General features: G+C 42.9%; 2 protein-coding genes across 4 annotated transcripts; one reads left to right on the top strand and one right to left on the bottom strand.

Moving 5' to 3' along the window:
- Positions 1-5,905: 5,905 nt before the first annotated feature.
- On the bottom strand, positions 5,906-15,325 carry acadsb (acyl-CoA dehydrogenase short/branched chain). Of its 2 annotated transcripts, XM_076999812.1 has the most exons (12): positions 15,186-15,325; positions 14,953-15,029; positions 14,282-14,447; positions 13,925-14,025; positions 13,542-13,748; positions 13,158-13,328; positions 11,278-11,403; positions 10,960-11,052; positions 7,830-7,919; positions 7,564-7,701; positions 7,196-7,295; positions 5,906-6,542 (listed from the first exon to the last, which is right to left on the bottom strand). In XM_076999812.1, exons 2-12 carry the CDS (start codon positions 14,983-14,985, stop codon positions 6,466-6,468), a joined length of 1,302 nt encoding a protein of 433 aa, XP_076855927.1. In that variant the 5' UTR covers positions 14,986-15,029; positions 15,186-15,325; the 3' UTR covers positions 5,906-6,465. The 2 variants fall into 2 exon arrangements, with proteins under 2 accessions (XP_076855927.1, XP_076855928.1); XM_076999813.1 differs by lacking the exons at positions 14,953-15,029; positions 15,186-15,325 and adding an exon at positions 14,614-14,745.
- LOC143510451 (zinc finger protein Pegasus-like) lies at positions 14,415-19,544 on the top strand. Of its 2 annotated transcripts, XM_076999811.1 has the most exons (5): positions 14,415-14,479; positions 14,619-14,820; positions 15,706-15,937; positions 16,455-16,637; positions 16,963-19,544. In XM_076999811.1, exons 3-5 carry the CDS (start codon positions 15,751-15,753, stop codon positions 17,904-17,906), a joined length of 1,314 nt encoding a protein of 437 aa, XP_076855926.1. In that variant the 5' UTR covers positions 14,415-14,479; positions 14,619-14,820; positions 15,706-15,750; the 3' UTR covers positions 17,907-19,544. The 2 variants fall into 2 exon arrangements, with proteins under 2 accessions (XP_076855926.1, XP_076855925.1); XM_076999810.1 differs by lacking the exons at positions 14,415-14,479; positions 14,619-14,820 and adding an exon at positions 15,492-15,631.
- Positions 19,545-19,698: the final 154 nt, after the last annotated feature.

The following is a 19,698-nucleotide window of genomic DNA, read 5'->3' as shown; positions in this document are numbered from 1 at the left end:
TGTAATACTTTACCCAGATATTGATTAGTACAATTTAGGTTGGAGAGCCGGCCACTGTCCCATAGTTCGTGACATCGGTCTCTCATAGTTCGTGACATCGGTCTCTCATGCTACCTGTTTTTTTTATTCTTGGTACGCTTTCAGTAGCTAATGATGGCTTAAATATTGGAAAAATCCATGGATCAATGATAATGTAAAAATGGCCTAATATAATAACAATTAATAGTAATAATTAATAATAAAAAACAAACAAAACCCACAACTTTAATCACAGGTTATTTTTAAATGTACATTTCTATCTGTAACTATGAAGTCGCCACTGATGCAGGACAATTTCACAACACTGAAGAGTGAGACCATAACACACTCATTTCATGGCCCATTTGAAAAAGCACGCATGTCACACCCTTCATAGCTGTTTTATTAGGCTATCTTATCATGGTCGGTGAATTTTGTAACGATCGACTGACTGTATGTTGACAGTTGGACCAGTTTGTTTTTAAGTTGTAATGGAGAGGACACTAGGCTTCTCTTTTTAAAATGCTTGCTGATAATAATTTGATACAAAAAAGATCCGCAGATATGCATGACGAAGACATATGCAGCAACCTTTGAAGACAACATTCACAAGTGTGTTCAAGCTAAGGTGCTTCAGTGCTCATAGTTTGGCCTTGCTAAAGCCAAAGAGAACCGGCGGTTTCTGACTGCAGCGCCTGGGCTTAGCTTGTACCGCCAGATCAAAACTCTGTAAGTGCTCGTGTGCAGTGACTTGCACGGTAATGCTAGCCGACTGTGTGCCGGTAAATAGCCTCCCTAGTAATGACAGCCTCCGTTTGCAAGTAGGCACTGAAGTACTTGAAGACGGATGAAGTCATAAGCAGCTATAATAGAGAATCAAAGATCCATGCATTAGAAAGTGCAGCTCGCGCTCCCTCTTTCCTCGCGGATGATGATCAATGCCGCTGGAGAGAATGGGGGATTACTGTGGCAGATTATAACGATAAATTCTACTCCCGTGCAGCTCGGGCGTGGATGGATTTCTGCCGGGAATGGATTTCTGTAGCTGAGATGGAGCAGAGGAAGTGTGATTCAAACATTTGTTTTCATGCATTCAAATTGGAGGCACGTGTAAGAAATAGAAGGTAACTTGTTCTATACTTCCAGATAAATGCCTCCTGTTACTAATACAAGCTACATTTTATTCTTCTGTTTGCAAATATGTATGCTCATGATTCTTTACCGTTTAGGCAGTGCTTGTGTACATGTTGTTATTGTTTGCAAAGAACACTGTACATATCTGAGCTTGGATGGCCAAAGCACCTCAAAACAACTACTTCACAAGCATAACTAGAGGCTCTCATCTCAGTGTAACAGTGAACTCAGGTTAGAGAGGTCTGGCATATCAAAGTAAGCATCCTCAGTGTAGCTCATTTTAATGCAGGAGTTCTACTTTTCACTTTTCTCATTGTACATATTTCCTCTAAGGAGTCACTTTCTCATCACACACACACACACACACACACACACACACACACACACACACACACACACACACACACACACACACACACACACACACACACACACACACACACACACACAAAAAAACCCTTTGCAGTTGAATAGTGTCACATTTCACTCTCTATTAATGGGAGGGGAATGATCAACAAGGAAGTCAGCAGTGATGACAAATACCGCGCACACTGACCTCAGTGTTTAGGTCCCGCGTCTCTTTGTATTGCAGTGAAGGACTGCAGTACAGACTATGTATTACAGAAGGAAAGAGCTTGGTGTAACTGGCCAGTGTAAGGCTCCCGACTGCAGCCGGGCCTGTCGCTGGCACCTCATCTTCCTCTGCTTTTGTTTGTTAGGCACCAACAACCTCTGATCTATAAAAAATCCGTCAGTGAGGGTCTGACACATGCCCCAATGCAGCCTCAGGCCTCTGGTAACTGGATCTGCACGGAGCTTCAGGAGATCAGGTGCACTACAGACAGCCAGTTTACTCAGGAGAAATGATTTCCCTGGCTCAGTTCAGGATTCCCCTAAAAGGTTTGTGCTTGGCTGTAGTTTATGTAATGTACTGCCATTTTATGATTTTACTTCCCTAATCTAAAAAACCAAGACCGGTGAAAATTGGTAAATACGATCATTTTAAGGCAATAACCCATAATATTCAAGTGCAGTCTGGCTTTAATAACAATGACCATACACATATAGAAAATGAAATGTCCTCGTCTTGATGGAATGAATTATTTTTATCAAGCATTAGCTGATTCATGTGAAAAATCATGTCGAGTACATCCGAGGGATAATTGTGCCTCTGTAGGAGCTCATTTACTCCCGTCAGTGATGAACTCACTCGTGCACTCTCCCGGAGAGGGCCGGGGGGTGGGATGCTCTATCTTGTTATCTTGTACATGGATTCTCAGGCCATCATGAAGTATGCTGTCTTTTGCCTATAGCAGGCTGCATATTATGCAGCTGTCAAAAAGCTCCTAATGAGTCCAGTCTGAAAAAGTAGTCTGTTCCACATACACACTCAGGATCACTTACACACTCCAGTACCTCCACCGGTTTATGTAACAACCCCAGATGCAGACAACACAAACGAAAAACCAAGAGCGTCCACCCCCATGCTTATGCGGTTGGGATGTTGAGAGTCGTGACTGATTTCCTGTTGCGTGTTTACCCATTCCTCTCAGCCAGACCCAGAAGAGCTCTCCAAAGTTGAGGAAGAGAATGATGGGAGGGCCGTGGGCCTGCCTCTCTGTGCAGCTGCTCTCATAGGGAGCGCCAGTCTGGACGATAAACTGGAACACGTGTAGCACATAGCCCATTCCAGGCAACTGTTTAATGAGACATTTCTGATTTTTGAATCAAAATCAGATTAAATTTTTATTCTTACATTATTATTCTTCACATTTCTAATCCCTAGGTTGGAATGACGTCCTTTTCTCAATGGTGTTAGTACTAATCCTGGTTTACCTATGCATGCATGTGTGTGGTGCTGCTCTTGAGCTGGTGGTCAATTTTTTTATCATCTTTGAACACCATTAATATTGCAACTTTGTCTACTGGGAAACCCAGTCAGTTAGGACAAGTACCTGCTGTCTTCATTATCTTTATCTGACTGGGATGAATGTGTCCATTTGGAACTGCAGATCTACCACAATATATCGGGCTGCAGAGCACCACATGGATTTACAGTTTTCTACTTCAGGAGTTCCAGGTCCAACATCCTCTACCAAACATCAACATTCCTACACAAGCACCACCAGCAATGGAAGGTTGCTTCTCAGTTTCAGAGTGTTCAGCATCAGATCTGAAAAGTGGAATAAATCAGTGAAGATGGGAGGAAACATTCCGGGTTCTTTCCAGCGACGGTCACCTGCAGGGTGTGTTCCAGTGTGGGGCCAGATTGCCCTGTTCTGTAGATCTGTGCTGCCTCCAGTCCAGAACACACAGCTGTGCTGTCTGGTGCCCATTGACCCAGTGAGCACATCCCACACACACTCACCCAAGCAGAATGGATCGATGAAAGGTCAAAGGTAATGGATCTGGCCTTATAATTCACAGCAGTAATGTGTACAGGAGCAGAGAGAAGTGACAGGGCCATGGCCACTGTTCCAAATCTTTAATGGCCTGTTTATCTTATGTCTTTATGATAATCAACTATTGATATACATAATGCTTCAGCACCATAATAGCTTACTCTCACAACAGGCACTGAATATATTATTATATTAATATTATTGAAAATCGAAAAGTAAAAAATAAAATAAAATCTGAAATTAATGAAGATGGCTACTATATGTGCTTTTCAGACTGAGCATCTTGATTATATGGGCTGTCCTGCTATTATGGTTTGTGCTCAGCGTGGAAGTTCAGGGCACTACCACAGCAGAACAGAGCTGCTAAGTAAAGCATGTTGATTTAAACGCTGGCACATTTGCTGTGTGGTGCGTAAGCTGACTGATGAGACCAGGACCGCGGCACGCTGCCTGCACGACCCCCGTGGGTCGTTCAGCCTTTCCGACCTGCGTCTGCTCTCCACAGTGAACAGCCACTTGTTCTGTGCATAATCAGAGGCCTCATAGCCATGCTAAGAGAAGGGAGGGGGGGAGGGGGGCAGGCGAGCTCTGTTTGCCTGCTTAAAGTGTGATCTGGATAATAACGTTTTCATCAAAGGCAGCAATTACGCTCATTAGGCAAAGCTGGGCAGGGCAGTGCTTGCGTAGAGAATCGAGAGGCTGGAGCTAATAAAAAGCCCCACTCCATCCTGTTCTCCATCCTGTTCTCCATCTCTCCTCCACTCCCCTGCCACTCACGTGTAGCGGAGGAGACCAGGGGCCCACGTATAGTTGCAGAATTAATGACGCCCTCTCTAAAACTCATCATGCTCCACACTGAAATGATGTAGTTCACACATGCTTCCATGAGACCGTTACTATAGCTACACTTTCCAAGAAAGTGATTTTCTTTCTTTCTTTTTTTTTGTTGAAGCAGAAGGTATACTCCATGAAGTAGAGAGCAACACACACACACACACACACACACACACACACACACACACACACACACACAAGCTGGTTAGAGGCCAACCTCTAAATTAATTCCTTGTTGCTTTTCAAATGTTAATGATCAGTGTTGTGTGGTGAGAAAGTACAAACGGGCATGTGAATGAAGCTTTTTAGTAAAGACACAAGCGGCTGAGTCCAGCATGTTGAAATGGGAATGCGATTAGGTGAAGAAGCTTGGGGACATCCTGCAGTAACAGGTGTTTCCTCTGAGCAATGAGAGAGAAATGTAAAGGGACAAAAAGAAGACAATAATGAAAGGTTCTGTTTGCACAAAACAACCATATCACTCAACTCATGCATTTCAACCAGTTAATTACTACATTTTAGAATTTGCTATCTGGATAATGAAAAGCTTGTGTTTATGGTTTTAGGACTATTTAGGTTATAGTCTAAAACATCTTAAAAGTTTGATTTGTTCAAATGCTCTGAATGTTTCTTTAGTGTTTTACATTCTATATGGAATGATTTTCTGCACAACTGCTGACCAACTGGGAAGAACACACAAAAGGATCAGATGGAAATACCATCTATACATAGGCTACTTAATTATTCCTCCCAAACAACATTAATATCCAAAGGTCAATAGTTAGGTTGTAATGGAATGACAATACGCGCGGTCGCAGATTAGGGAGATCAGAGCGGCAGGCGTTGGCCGACGTTGCAAATTCGGTCTATGTATGCCACCTGGTGGCTGAAGCTTGCTAAGACAAGTCTCAACCGCAGTTATATCAAATATGAGCGTTTCCCCGGATATTGTGTTTATTTGTAAGCCACACAAATTCGTAGGTCTTCATAAACATGACAGTACCACAATTTTCAAATACGACTGATCTTTAAATAATTGTATATGTGTAATTAGCTATTTTTAAGGTAAAACCATAAATGAAGTATATTACAAGACACTACATTTACCACTCTCTAACAAGCCAGTTTATTCAGAAGTCATTTTCAGCTACATCATTATAACTAAGGATGTGATCATGGGTCAGTAACAAACTACTGTAGACAGAACGTGATTTTCTTGTTCCACAACAATATCTTTGAGACAGGAAACTCACCCCACCTAGATTTTGCAATACGTTATCAGGTTTGTCAGTTCACTGTACTGAGATTTATCAAAGCGACTGAGATGTGATTAAAACCCATTACAAGGAAAATGTGCTTCAGATCAACCCATTCCCTCATAAATACCATACAGTTATGAAAAATTAAGTAAAACATGCATGTCCATGTATTTTTAACCACTACTTTTTACCTGAACTGTGTCTCCAGATCAGTACAGACCTCATTCAGCATTCAAGACACCCACCACCTGAACCGTGTTTGTGGAAAAACACTCTTTATTGTCAATGCCTGCTTTTCTGTGGACTTATTTGGGAGTGTTGAGACCAAATGGCAAACTAAGGAACACAAAAGAAACCAGAGTGGAACGGCATAATTCATGGATGAGACAACGCTGCAGATGAAAGCCTTTCTTCTCTAGCCTACTGGAGAAGTGTGTGTGTTTGCACCACACACTGAACACAATATGTTCAGAGTGACATTAGAAGAGTGCTGACATTGCCAGGCTGTTTGCCAGCTACCACAGGAGTTAGGTGTGCAAGAACCCTTTTTGTTGTTTAACTGTGAGTGTTTGAGTATTCTCTCCTACCCTATCCTTATACAGTAACGCAAGTGAAATCAACTTAGCCTGAATTTAGCCTAAATCAACTTAGCCTGAACCATTCACAGCACTTACTAAAGAATTTAACCATACAGGCTTGTGACATCTGAGATGAGCTTTGACCTGGTCAGTACAACTATAACTACTGGAGCAGCTACAGACCACTGCAGAGATGCATAATGGGAATACGGTGGCAGCACAGAGAAACACAGCATGGGCCTACGATTCATACTCCCGATCGATTAACTTGGCCATGGTGCTTAGCTGAATGTTGGTTGTTCCTTCATAAATGGTCCCTGTTGGAAAATACAGTGATTAGCCAAAGTGGTGTTTGAGTACCAGGCATCTGTAGTCAGACCATGTTTGTCAAACCCATTTTAGGTAACAGGCCACATGACATTGAATTGACTGTAAAGTGGATTGAGACAAAAATGCAGTCAAGACAACTCAAATGTGGTCATTGAGTGTAATTTATACAAAATGTACATTTTAAATGTAAAAAATTCAGATGATCCAGTGTTTTTGGAGATAAAAGTCCAGAGAAAATTTTTTTCATAAAACAAATCTTTAAACATTTAAATTTATCACAGACTGCATCAGTGGCATTCATTGTTTCCTTAGAGAAAAACTCTTCAGAGCCTGTGTTATTAGACTGATATGTGCAAGATGACGGCTAGAATGACTTATGTGGTCTATGAACATTTTATTCACTCTAGCCCTGAACGTGGCACTGTTTGCCTGACATTGGAATAAATGACTAAACGTTACTTTGTAATGCAAGAGATTTCAGTAAAAACGTTCTACATTAGTTTGGCAGATCATTTCACTTCATCTGACAGTTTCATAAACATGGTGAGTTTCAGAACCACCAACCTAATCTTAAATGCTCCCAGATTACATTTTCATACTTTGTAGGCCATGCGAGTGGAAACAGTGGATACATACTCACCTATTTTGCAGTCTCTGTAATACTTTTCAATGGGATAGTCCTTAGTGAAGCCCACTCCTCCCATCCACTCAATGCATTTAGATGTGGTTAACGTTGCAACCTGAACACAAAATCCCCACACACACACACACGCAGACACACACACACACAAATGTTTTTAAACGTGTTCCTGAGTAGTAATGCAAACAAGCAGAGACTTTTCTTTGGGTAGTGTCCCATTTTCTCCTCTCCATCACGCCTGATACAACACAGTTGCCAACACAAGCTCTTCATGAGTGGAGTCATGTGTCTTGGAAAAGCGAAATGCAAAAAAGTGCCACGTGGTAGTCCTCGAGGCCGGTGGTGAAAAATTAGCGCTCGTCATTAACCTCTGATGCGAAGTATTTGGCCATGCAGGCCTCTTTAATGAAGGGTCGGCCCGCCTCCTTTAGCCGAGCCGCGTTATAGGTCAAAAGCCTGGCCGCTTCCAGCTGAGTGGCCACATGGGCAATCTGATGCTGCATGCCCTGCCAATCAAACATGAGCAATGTTATTTGTCAGTTAACATCAATTACTATCAATATGAAGGTTTCAGTATGTACCGTAGTTCATTCATTTGCAATAGCAAATATGAGCCAATTTAAATCACCACTACCTGAAAATCAAAGATCCGTTTGCCAAACTGGACCCTCTGCCTGGTGTAGGGAACAGCATGATCAAAGCAGCCCTGAGCCAAACCCAGCATCTGAACACAGAGGAGTGGAAGAACACCTTTACACCCCCTTGCTGGCTAATACAAAACCCAGCAACTTAAGGCGACCTGTGGGATTCCTATTTAATAATTAATAAGATTTACTTAGATTCCTTATTTAGGTTATCCCATGGAGTAAAGTCCCTAATTATCTGTTCATTGAGATGTGTTGAGAGGAGGTGTGGCCTCTTCATAATCCCAGTATTTTGTTCTCCCTATGTACAGTTGTGATCAAATTTATTCAACCCCCACTGAAATAAAGTGTTTTGGCCAGTTTGACATTGATTTTGATCATTTCAGTCATCTTATTTACAATTATATCAAAGAGGCACTTATAAATTAGACAAACATAACATAATATTTATGATGGAATAACCACAAATGTCTTTACTGTGCTCACATCATTATCAGTTTTATTCAACCCCCTAGTGACATTATTTTTTAGTACTTAGTACAACATCCTTTTCCAGTTATGACAGCTTTCAAGCGTGAAGCATAGCTTGACACAAGTGTCTTGCAGCGACCTATGGGTATCTTAGCCCATTCTTCATGGGCAAAAGCCTCCAGTTCAGTCACATTCTTAGGCTTGCGCACTGCAACTGCCTTCTTTAGGTCCCACCAGAGGTTCTCAATTGGATTTAAGTCTGGTGATTGCGATGGCCACTCTAGAATGTTCCAGCCTTTCATGTTCAACCATGCTCTAGTGGACTTGGATGTGTGCTTCGGATCATTGTCCTGTTGGAAGGTCCAACGTCTCCCAAGCCACAGGTTTGTGACTGACTCCATCACATTTTCCTCCAAGATCTCCTGGTACTGAAGGGAATTCATGGTACCCTGCACACGTTGAAGCTTTCCTGTACCATTAGAAGCAAAACAGCCCCAAAGCATAATTGACCCCCCGCCATGCTTCACAGTAGGCAAGGTGTTCTTTTGTTCATAAGCCTGGTTCTTCCTTCTCCAAACATAGCGCTGGTCCATTGTCCCAAACAGTTCTAATTTAGTTTCCAAAACCTGTTCCAAAACCTTTGTGGCTTGTCCACATGACTTTTGGCATACTGCAGTCGACTTTTCTTGTTCTTTGGAGTCAGCAAGGGGGTGCGTCTGGGCATTCTGGCATGGAGGTCTTCGTTATGCAGTGCGCGCCTTATTGTCTGAGCTGAAACTTCAGTGCCCACATCTGACAGGTCTTTTTTCAGTTCCTTAGCAGTCACGCGGGGATTTTTCTCCACATTACGCTTCAGGTAGCGCACAGCAGTCGCGGTCAGGATCTTCTTTCTGCCACGACCAGGTAACGTTTCCACTGTGCCCTTTAACTTGAACTTGCGAATGATACTTCCGATAGTGTCTCTTGGAATATTTAACAACTTCGCAATCTTTTTATATCCATTGCCATTCTTGTGAAGAGCAATAACCTCTTCTCTTGTCTTCTGGGACCATTCTCTTGCCTTCACCATGCTTGGAAACACACCAGTAGATGTCTAGAAGGAGCTGAGTATCACAGTCCTTTTAAATCTGCCTAATTGGTGCTTATCATGCTTGACTGCTGCTCGTTGACATCCACAGATGTTTTCAATACCTGATGGAAAACACTGGAATGAACCTCTGTTCTTAGGAGTGGTAGTCGTAAAGGGGTTGAATAATTGTGTCAATGAAGAAATCACAAAAAGGCCATTTAATACTTTATGACAAAAAAAATTGATGCTATCTTAGTTGCATTTAGTTCTTTAACAAGTCCTTGTAAGATTTCATTATGAACACAATTACAAATGTGCACTGAATTTCATAAAACCCTTCGCAGCATTGGGGGTTGAATAAATTTGATCACAACTGTATATACATTCACCGACCATTTTATTAGGTACACCTTGCTAGTACCGGGTTGGACCCCCTTTTGCCTTCAGAACTGCCTTAATCCTTCGTGGCATAGATTCAACAAGGTACAGGAAACATTCCTCAGAGAGTCTGGTCCATATTGACATGATAGCATCACACAGTTGCTGCAGATTTGTCAGCTGCACATCCATGATGTGAATCTCCCATTCCACCACATCCCAAAGGTGCTCTATTGGATTGAGATCTGGTGACTCTGGAGGCCATTCGAGTACAGTGAACTCACTATGGTGTTCAAGAAACCAGTCTGAGATAATTCATGCTTAATGACATGGCGCGTTATCCTGCTGGAAGTAGCCATCAGAAGATGGGTACACTGTGGTCATAAAGGGATGGACATGGTCAGCAACAATACTCAGGGAGGCTGTGGCATTGACATTATGTTCAGTTGGTACTAATGGGCCCAAAGTGTTCCAGGAAAATCCGAGTGTCACAGCAGAAATCGAGACTCATCAGACCAGACAATGTTTTTCCAATCTTCTATTGTCCAATTTTGGTGAGCCTGTGTGAATTGTAGACTCAGTTTCCTGTTCTTAGCTGACAGGAGTGGCACTCTGTGTGGTCTTCTGCTGCTGCGGCCCATCCACCTCAAGGTTCGACATGTTGTGCATTCAGAGATGCTCTTCTGCATGCCTCGGTTGTAACGACTGGTTATTTGAGTTACTGTTGCCGTTCTATCAGCTCAAACCAGTCTGGCAATTCTCCTCTGACCTCTGCCATCAACAAGGCATTTGCAACCACAGAACCGCTGCTCACTGGAAATTCTCTCTTTTTCGACCCATTCTCTGTAAACCCTAGTGATGGTTGTGCATGAAAATCCCAGTAGATCAGCAGTGCCATGTGATTGGCTGATACGACATTTGCGTTAATGACTATTTGGACAGGTGTACCTAATAAAGTGGCCAGTGAGTGCAAGGCCCTATGGAGGAACGAAGAAAACACAAACCCAGATATAACATTTATATAACATTTTGAAACACCTTCCTGTTCATTCCTTCAAAAGAAAACCCTGGTTGGAAAACAGGAAGTGGAGCAGCGATTTTTCATGATGGTTTGTACTCACCCAATTAGTCGTCAAACTTTATTAGTAATGGCTGAGTTGGTCAGCCTGTTACATAGTGTGTAAACAATTTACATATTCTACCTGGGCTGCAATACCGATCCTGCCTCCGTTCAGCATCCCGATGGCATATTTGTAGCCATGGCCCACTTTACCCAAGATATTCTTCTCATGGACCTGTTTCACATTAAACAAGATGTAGATTATCCTCCCACATTCTCGATACGAGGCTCTTTATTTGCTTAAAGCCGTGAGTGAATTAAATGAAAAGAAATTAAAGCGGCATCCAATTTGCACGATTTGTATAATGTTAGCATTCATCATTTCAAGTGATATTAGCTCTTTGGGGATGAGGTTCCTTGGTGCATGTTTGTCTGTGTGTGTGGGCGTGTGCGGTCGTGCCTGGACATTGTCGAGGGTGAGGGGGCAGGTGGAGGAGGCCCGTAGCCCAAGCTTATTCTCCTTCTTCCCAATTTGAAGGCCCTCCGTGTCCCGCTCCACGATGAAACACGTGATGCCCCTGTGGCCCTGTGGAGGAAAGAAGAAAACACAAACCCAGATGCTGCATGCACTTTGAAAGATGTTCAAGCAGAGGATCTCAAACTGAAGGTTTTGAGGTTCTTGTCACAAAACAGAAGAGCTTAGACCATACACCTGACAGAACGTCTGGCACTGCCCCTTATTCATCAGATGTGTAAAACAAGTGCAGACTTGCCAACTCTGGAAGACTTATGAACTCCATGACTTGGTCTGCAATTGCAGGCCTTGTCTTGTTTAACAGGATATATTCCTCACTACAGAATGACAACACTCAGCAATCTGGGTAACCTATCTACCCATCAACTTATCTAACCTAACCTACCTTTAATTTCCCTGAAGGAAACGTTCTTAAGGGATCAATAAAGTACAAATCTAATTCATTAGCTGGCAAATTTCAAATATAAACAAGCCAGACTTACTAGTCTGAATTAGACTGATATATAGATTTTTAAATGTGAGGAAGTGTTATTAGTCGTTTATCTTTTTTGGCCATCAACAGCCCATATCTTGCTCATGCTGTATGATGGGCTTTAAACCCCATGACACATGCCCTCTGCAGCACATGTGAGACTCATTCCAGTGATGCCATTAGTTCCCTGAACACAAGGATATTTTAAGTGCAATTTCTAATAGCCAGAAAACAGACAGTTTCTTAACTTTTACTAAGATATCTACTGTTTTTTATCCTGAAGTAAATGATGCCTATAACATCAACAAGCTATTCATTTTATGTGCAAAATATAGGGCTGCCATTGCATTGATACAGTTCATTCTAGCTACATTAACAAATGAGCTGTCTAACTTCCCAGCTGTCTAAAGAAAACAAAGTGCATAAGGCATTGTTCACACGATGGTGAGGTTAAAAAGGCAGTATGTCAATCCCCTCTAATAAATATTGTAGAGCATCCTGAATTAAGGGATTTAATCAACTGCAGTTCGCTTGACCCACATCAAGTGATTAGTATGCTGGGAATACTGTGGCACTGTGGATTGGAATTCAGATTAGCTTAACTGGAAAATGTACTATGGTGTACCATAAAGTATAGTGTATCTACTGAGTGTCATAAAATTGCAGCCAATGGGAGTAGATGATTTCAGATACGTCCCACGTCTGACTCACAGCACTACAATGAACTTGGATGTTTAGCAGTGTATCGGCTGCAGCTGGACACACCACTGCACCAGCTGTTCATCTACACATATGCTCCCAATGTCAATCCTTATGCACATTTTCATGCAACTTAAGCAAAATATGCTCCAATTCACATAAATCTTGAGTGGATTATGCTCACTAATGACTAGAAAACAACAAAAAAAGAGAACTAAATCCAAGGAGAAAATGAGACATCTCAGTGCATCAGAGTCTGAGGTGTCTGAGTTGGAAGCACATTAAGAGTGTTTCCCAGTTCTGTCAAACACAGCATTAAAGGAGCATATGAGAAGAAAACGCAGACATGTGTGTGCTACTTCTTGTAAAATTGCTAGATGTCAGAGTCAGTCAGAAAACAATCTTCATCTTCAACATCGTTGAGTAGCTAATACAGTATGAGATCTCTCTGTTCTCCATTGGAGGTGCCTGACTTTGCCCTGACTTTGAGTAAATATCAAGAGGGCCTAAAACACATGAGGAATCACTGATATGTAAACACTGCAAGCTTGGAACAAATGTGCTGTCGAGCATGTGTGTGTGTGTGTGTGTGTGTGTGTGTGTGTGTGTGTGTATGTTTGTGAGAAAAACCTACAGCTGAGAGATCTGCGTTGGCCATCACCAGGAAGATTCCTGCATGCTCTGCATTGCTGATCCACATTTTGGAGCCATTGATGATGTAATAGTCCTTATGCTTCTCTGCTTTGGTCTTCAGAGAGAATGCATCACTTCCTGAGCCTGCCTCAGACAGACAAAAACTACCAACCTGTGGAGTGGAACGCAAGTAAGCCAGCTTGTGTAACATTGCCTACTGACTCAATTTCTTTAATAAATAATTGTTTTGTTTTTTTTTTACTTGAGGGTATATCTTGAAAGATTTGACCTCTTTTATGGTATATATTTGACACCTAAGAGTAGAGGAAAGAAAACACTGAACTGTCCCTTTATACTGCAGTTGTGTTAGAGGCTCAGCCCTCACCGTGTCAGTGGTGAGGCGTGGCAAGTACTTCTCTTTCTGCTCCTCTGTGCCCAGGCTAATCAACAGCGTGTTGATGAGTGTGTTCTGAATGTCGCACAGCACAGCCACGGATGGGTCCACCTTTGCCAGTTCCTCAATCACCAGGATGGAGGAGAAGAAGGAGGAGCCAGTGCCCCCGTACTCAGTGCCTATCTCAATCCCCATCAGCTGTGATATGGTAACAGCAGAACATGAGCTGAATACAGAAACTCACTTAAATTAGTTGAATACACAAAAATACAAGCTGTGACATTTTGCACTTATGACCAGTTGTCCAACTGAGCTACCATTAAATGTGCTTTCTGGTATGAGAGAGAGGTGCAGAGGGACAGAATGGCACATACCCCCTGCTCAAAAAGAGAGCTGATCACTTCTGCGTCCATGGAAGAATTTTCATCCATCTTTGACACAAATGGACTGATGCGTTCCTGGGCATATTTCTTAACTGTAGAAAGAAAGAGTTAAGATGCTTACTTGGTTTCAATTATATTAAACTTTAATTTGTGATATGATGTGAATGATACTACATCTTACAGTAACATTATTCAGGTTAGTGTGGTGTTACCCTTAAGCAGATTTATGTTGTGGTGGTACTCATTAGGGAGAGTACCTTCTCATACTAAAACCTCATTTTATTTAGCTTTGGACAGTTTGCAATTTGAACAATGTTAGGCACAGTAACTAGATATTTACAAGCTCACCTGTCTCCATCATCAAGGTCTCCTCCTCTGAGTAGGTCTGTAGTGGTGGGAACATGGTGCTTGGAGTGGCGGACTGCTCTGTGGCCATATCCACAACTGTCCGTGAGGACATGGGGCGCAGAGCCACCTGGGAAGAGCTCCATGGCCGGGGCACCAGCCTACCAAGCTACAAATATGAGGAAGTTAAACAGTTAACAGGTAACCTGACCTCAATGGATAAGTGTTCAGTGTAAAACTATGATGAACATTATTTATTTAAACATGGCAATGGAATACTGGCAATATTCACAGTGCAACGTATCCATAAATTAAACTCAAATATTTCCTTGCACCTCAGCAAGCTATGCAAGCTAACAGAATTCCGAGAGGTTCTCCCGAGGATTCAGCACATCATATTCCGTGTTGAGACGATGGGATCTTAATCAGTACTGCCGCTGCGTGTCACATCTTGCTGTCCGCCTGATACCTGACTGCATCGGCCAAGTAGCTGGTTATCTAACTACCTAACACAGCTAGATTACACAATGTCACACGCTGAGGTATGATTCACCATTACGTAATTAGACAGAGTTACGCTTTACTATATTTTTACTATATATTCACATTTAAGATTTACTATATTTATTTAACGAAATGAACCATAATTGTTCCAGTGTATGTAATTCACTCACCTTTCCGAAGACTCTGACTAAGGGCGCCGCCATTGTTAGGGTTGTTTACATACGGGTCCCGTGGTTCCGTCCACAGCCTTAATCGTTCGGGTGAAACAGTGATGGCTATATCGTTTTGCTTATTTTTTTATTTAAAAAAGAATATACATGTCTTCCCACATAACATTTTGTACAATAGTTGTACAATAGTTGCTTTATGCACGCATATGTGTGATTTATCGTGGACGGTGGACCTTTGATACGAAGATTTTCCTCCCTCGGAACGCAGTTTCTCCGTGCGCTGTCAGTTACCGCTGGTTGTTAGCAGCTAGCAGCTAGCAGCCCTGGTGTGATCATTAGCCCGCTATTAAATGAGCTGCGTGTCTCCACAGATACAGCTGGAATAGTAACATTGACTGTGGCGTTCTTGCCGTTTTTCGCCAAAGTAACGTTCGCTACACGGGACAAGATGAATGTCGCCTATGGGTTTTATTACGTAGCTTAACCTTGGTCCTGTTTGAATTGTGTCAGTAGTCCAGTGATGGGGCGCTAGCAGGCCCAGGTGATGCGCTCGTTTGCGGACATTTATAAATACAAACAGCGTTTGTAGGCGGCGCCATCCGCTATGGGACTCGTAACGAGCTGTGGGCGCATGTTCGGACCTAGCATATCGCCACTGAGTTATATTTCACTCCAAGAGGTAATGTGACATTTCACGTGGTGATTAAGTGTGGTGGCCAGACACGTAATGGACGGTACAGGTGTATATTTCAGGATACTCGCCGTGGACGTTTGGGCGTAAGTCGCAGCGCCTCTTAGATGCGGATAAGCCGCTCGCACCGTGTGACGCATCGCGGCTGGAACGACTGTACCATGGGCGAAAAGAAACCGGAGCCGCTGGATTTCGTGAGAGACTTCCAGGAATATCTCAATCAGCAAACGCACCACGTTAATATGATTTCGGGCCCTGTTGATCCCGAGAAAGAGCCAGAGAATCTACAGGAGGGTGAGAGGAAATTCATTTTCATCAGCCAAATGTTTAAAGTATCCATAATGATGTGTAAATAAATACATGGTGCATGCAGACACACTAGAGTTGATATTCATTGCAGTTTTAGTTCCTGAAAAATATAAAAAGTTTTATTTATTTAAAATATATATATATAATTCTGTCATGCATACCTCTAAATGACACCTGGAACATTTATACAGATAATTAATTTGTGAGATATAATGCAATGTTATACAGCTGTATTAATGGCCACGTTCAAAACTAGAAATTTAATGCATTGAATTTCAAATGAGTGCATGAACATTTAAAATATTTGGAAAAAAAGAATTTAAAATTAGAAAACTGTAAAAAAGAAAAACAAAATTGAACATGTACACAGTGTTTATTGCTTCCAAGTGTACTTAAATTCAGCACCCTTACAAGCGAGTAGTATTAGAGACTCGTACAGAGACTGGATCTCTGTGTTAGTGCACAGTGGTGTAGCACAGTGCTTGTGTTGTCTCTCCCGCAGATGTGTGTGAGGGGGGTGTGTCTGGGCTTGGACATGCCTCCATAGAGGTTTCGCTGGACGATGGGGCCGGTGTCCTGGCCGATGGCTTTGAGAGGACAGACGATGGAAAACTAAAGTGCCATTACTGCGAATACGCCAGCCGGGGTGTAGCGAGGCTTGTTGAACACATCCGCATACACACGGGTAACGCACGCTTCAATGTTTGATGGGGGCTTTAAAAATGCAGAGATGCGCTACTGTCTTTTCCTTTCAATACTAGTTCCAGCTAACGTAGTGGTGATAGTGAGAACTGCTATAGACATCAGCTTTTCATTTGTAGCCATTGGATAGCTGGGTTCATGCTGCATTTCAGACAGAATTCTTGCATAAGACAGAATTCATATAGTTTCTTTGTTAATGATACATTATCTGTTCCTCTGTTCTCTTTGATTTTGTGATCTGTCTCTGTAACCTAATTGTCAGAAGTACCATATGAAAATGTTATTATACCTCTTGTGTGTGTATAAAGGTGAGAAACCCCACCGATGCCACCTGTGCCCGTTTGCGTCTGCGTACGAGCGCCACCTGGAGGCACACATGCGTTCTCACACGGGGGAGAAACCCTACAAATGTGAGCTGTGCTCCTTCCGCTGCAGCGACCGTAGCAACCTGTCGCATCATCGTCGCCGGCGACACAAGGTCCTCCCAGCGAAGGGCACCCACCTCACACTGACGAATAAGAAGATGCTGACTGACCTGCAGGAAAGTGCTCACAGTCACAAGATGCTTGGTAGCCTCAGCCCTCCCTCTATCGTGGTGCAGAAGCCAGATTACGCCAATGGCTTTCCTTCCGAAGTCCCCTGCCTACATACGGAGACGTACGACGGCCTAGTCAAAGCTCGCAGAACCACCACGACCATCGACGCTCGTCCCTTACTCTCGGACAACCCTTTGGAAGAGCTTTCAACACTGGCCGGCCAACTCGCCAGCCTGCCCTCGCAGGAACACCACCCTCCATCTTTGCTGGAGACTGGTGCGGCCTCCTCCGGCAGGGAAGAGAAGCCCGTGCTCATCTCCCAGGCTCCATGCCGTCCGGCCACGCCCAGGTCTGCCGACCCGTGTAGGCCCTCGACGGCCGCTTCGGATGCCCACGCTCACTTCTCCCCGCGCAGACTCCTGAGCCCCACCCTCGGCCCCTGCAGCGACCGCAGCGCCCCCGGGGCCAGCAGCTGGTCAGGCACACCGGCGCCTGCGTCGTCGGGGGTGTCCGCACACACCTCCACACGGGACACCCCGCAGACGCTCTACACCTGCCCACACTGCAGCACGTACTTCGCCGACAACATTCTCTACACAATACACATGGGCTGCCACGGCTACGATGAGCCGTTTCAGTGCAACGTGTGCGGCAGCAAGTGCAGGGACAAGTATGACTTTGCGTGCCATTTTGCACGAGGGCAGCACCAGCAGTGAACGTGGAGGTCTTGGGTTGTGGGCTGATGTCGGCTGTGCATGTTGAAGGGGCGGGTGGAAGGTGTTGAATCTTCTCGCTTGTAATGATCTTTCTCAAATATCAAAAATAAGGTTTTCAAAGCCTCCATATAAGCTAAGATATGTCTTAAGAGATTAATAAGATAAAAGAATACGCTTTTTACACAAAGCCATTTACATAACCTTTATTTTTTATGTTAATTATTACTGTCAGTTACTACCTTAGACTGAGGTTACAGTTAAGAGGTTACATGGAGGTGTAGTTTTTGGTTTCTCAGAATTATAGAATGGATAGCAGGAAATAATGGATGGCAGAGTTTTTTATGTTCAAAAGAATGATGCAGGAACAACTATCGGACTGATTATTTATTATTTCTTTGTGTTATGTTTACTAGTATTTAAAGAATGGAGCTTCAGTCATATATACACATGTATTCTCCTAGCAGCCACATAGGAACACCTACCTTGCAACTATACTCACTGTCTACTTGAGGTACACCTGTCTTCTTAGGTACACCTGTGTTCAAATACACAGTGTAAATGTGTCAACTACCCTTCATGCTGTTCAACACTGGCCAGTCCATAATCACAGGACCAGTGCTGACTGTGGTGGTTCTTGAAGAGACAGTGAGTGGGTACAAGGTAGGTGTTACTCATAAAGAGGCAGATGAGTGTATCCGTGTGTGTGTGAACGTCCTAGTGTGATTTCTGTCATAAGCAGGTCCAGTGCTCATTCCAGTGACTTTCCATCTGAGTGGACTTTCCATCCAGCCGAGTGGTGCTGGCTGTCTCTGGCTGGTTCTGATATTTGTGTGTGGTCCATGCATTCTTCTGCCTTCTGAACCTTAATCTGGGTCTTCAGAGGTGACGTGAACTGTACTGTTGTGTCCAGTACTTACTGTCATCAGTGCATTTATAACAACATCTGAAAGGCTGACTGGGGGTTTGTACTTAATAGAGATATTTGGCCTTTGGCAGATGGGCATTTGTATTTGTTTTGTTGCCACAACAAAGGAAAAAAAATGCTCTAAATATGTGTGATTTGAACTTCACTCTGCAAATGTAGCCAGCTTTTTAAATGGCATTTAGATTTGTGCTGTTTTAATAGATTTTTATTTATTTTTTTTACTAATGTAAAAATCTGTACTGCTGTGCCTGTGAATAATATTGGTACATCCTAAAGCTACCTCCTTAGATCCAGGTACTACTGCAAACATTTTGACACCATGTCATGGCGTTTACATAGGACTGGCTTTGCAGGGTTTTTTTTTTATTACAAAACTAACTCTCCAAATCTTTCACCTTGATCTTTTCACTCCCATTACAGTCCTGTTGTTGTGTTTTATCTTCTTAAAGATAAAAAAAGCACAAGCCAGGTTTGCAAGAGGCTCAAGTCAATATTGCAGTTTTTTAATGATCAGAATTCCACCAGAACAAATCATGTCTTTAATCATGTTTTTGACATTCTTTTTTTATATATATATATGGTAGTTTGGTGCCTAGCACATGGGTTACAGTATAATTGCTTAGATCACATATCTCCACCCCTGCTCCTGGAATGCTCTCAAGCTCATTTTCAACACTACACTGCCACTTTTGCTGGACTAGTGTTGGGAATAACAATTTGACAAGGTGACTGAATCAGATTGATCAGCACCAGTGCTTTTCCTAAATAAAACAAACTATACATTTTAAGCATTCAGATCTCAATCCAGCTGCCCTAATGTTTTCCCCTTTTTGATGGGCAGAAATGTCATTTAAAGTCTTGGGTGTT

The sequence above is a fragment of the Brachyhypopomus gauderio genome, chromosome 3 (assembly GCF_052324685.1).
Source record: "Brachyhypopomus gauderio isolate BG-103 chromosome 3, BGAUD_0.2, whole genome shotgun sequence".
NCBI lineage: Eukaryota > Metazoa > Chordata > Actinopteri > Gymnotiformes > Hypopomidae > Brachyhypopomus > Brachyhypopomus gauderio.
This window is presented reverse-complemented; position numbering and strand designations above follow the sequence as displayed.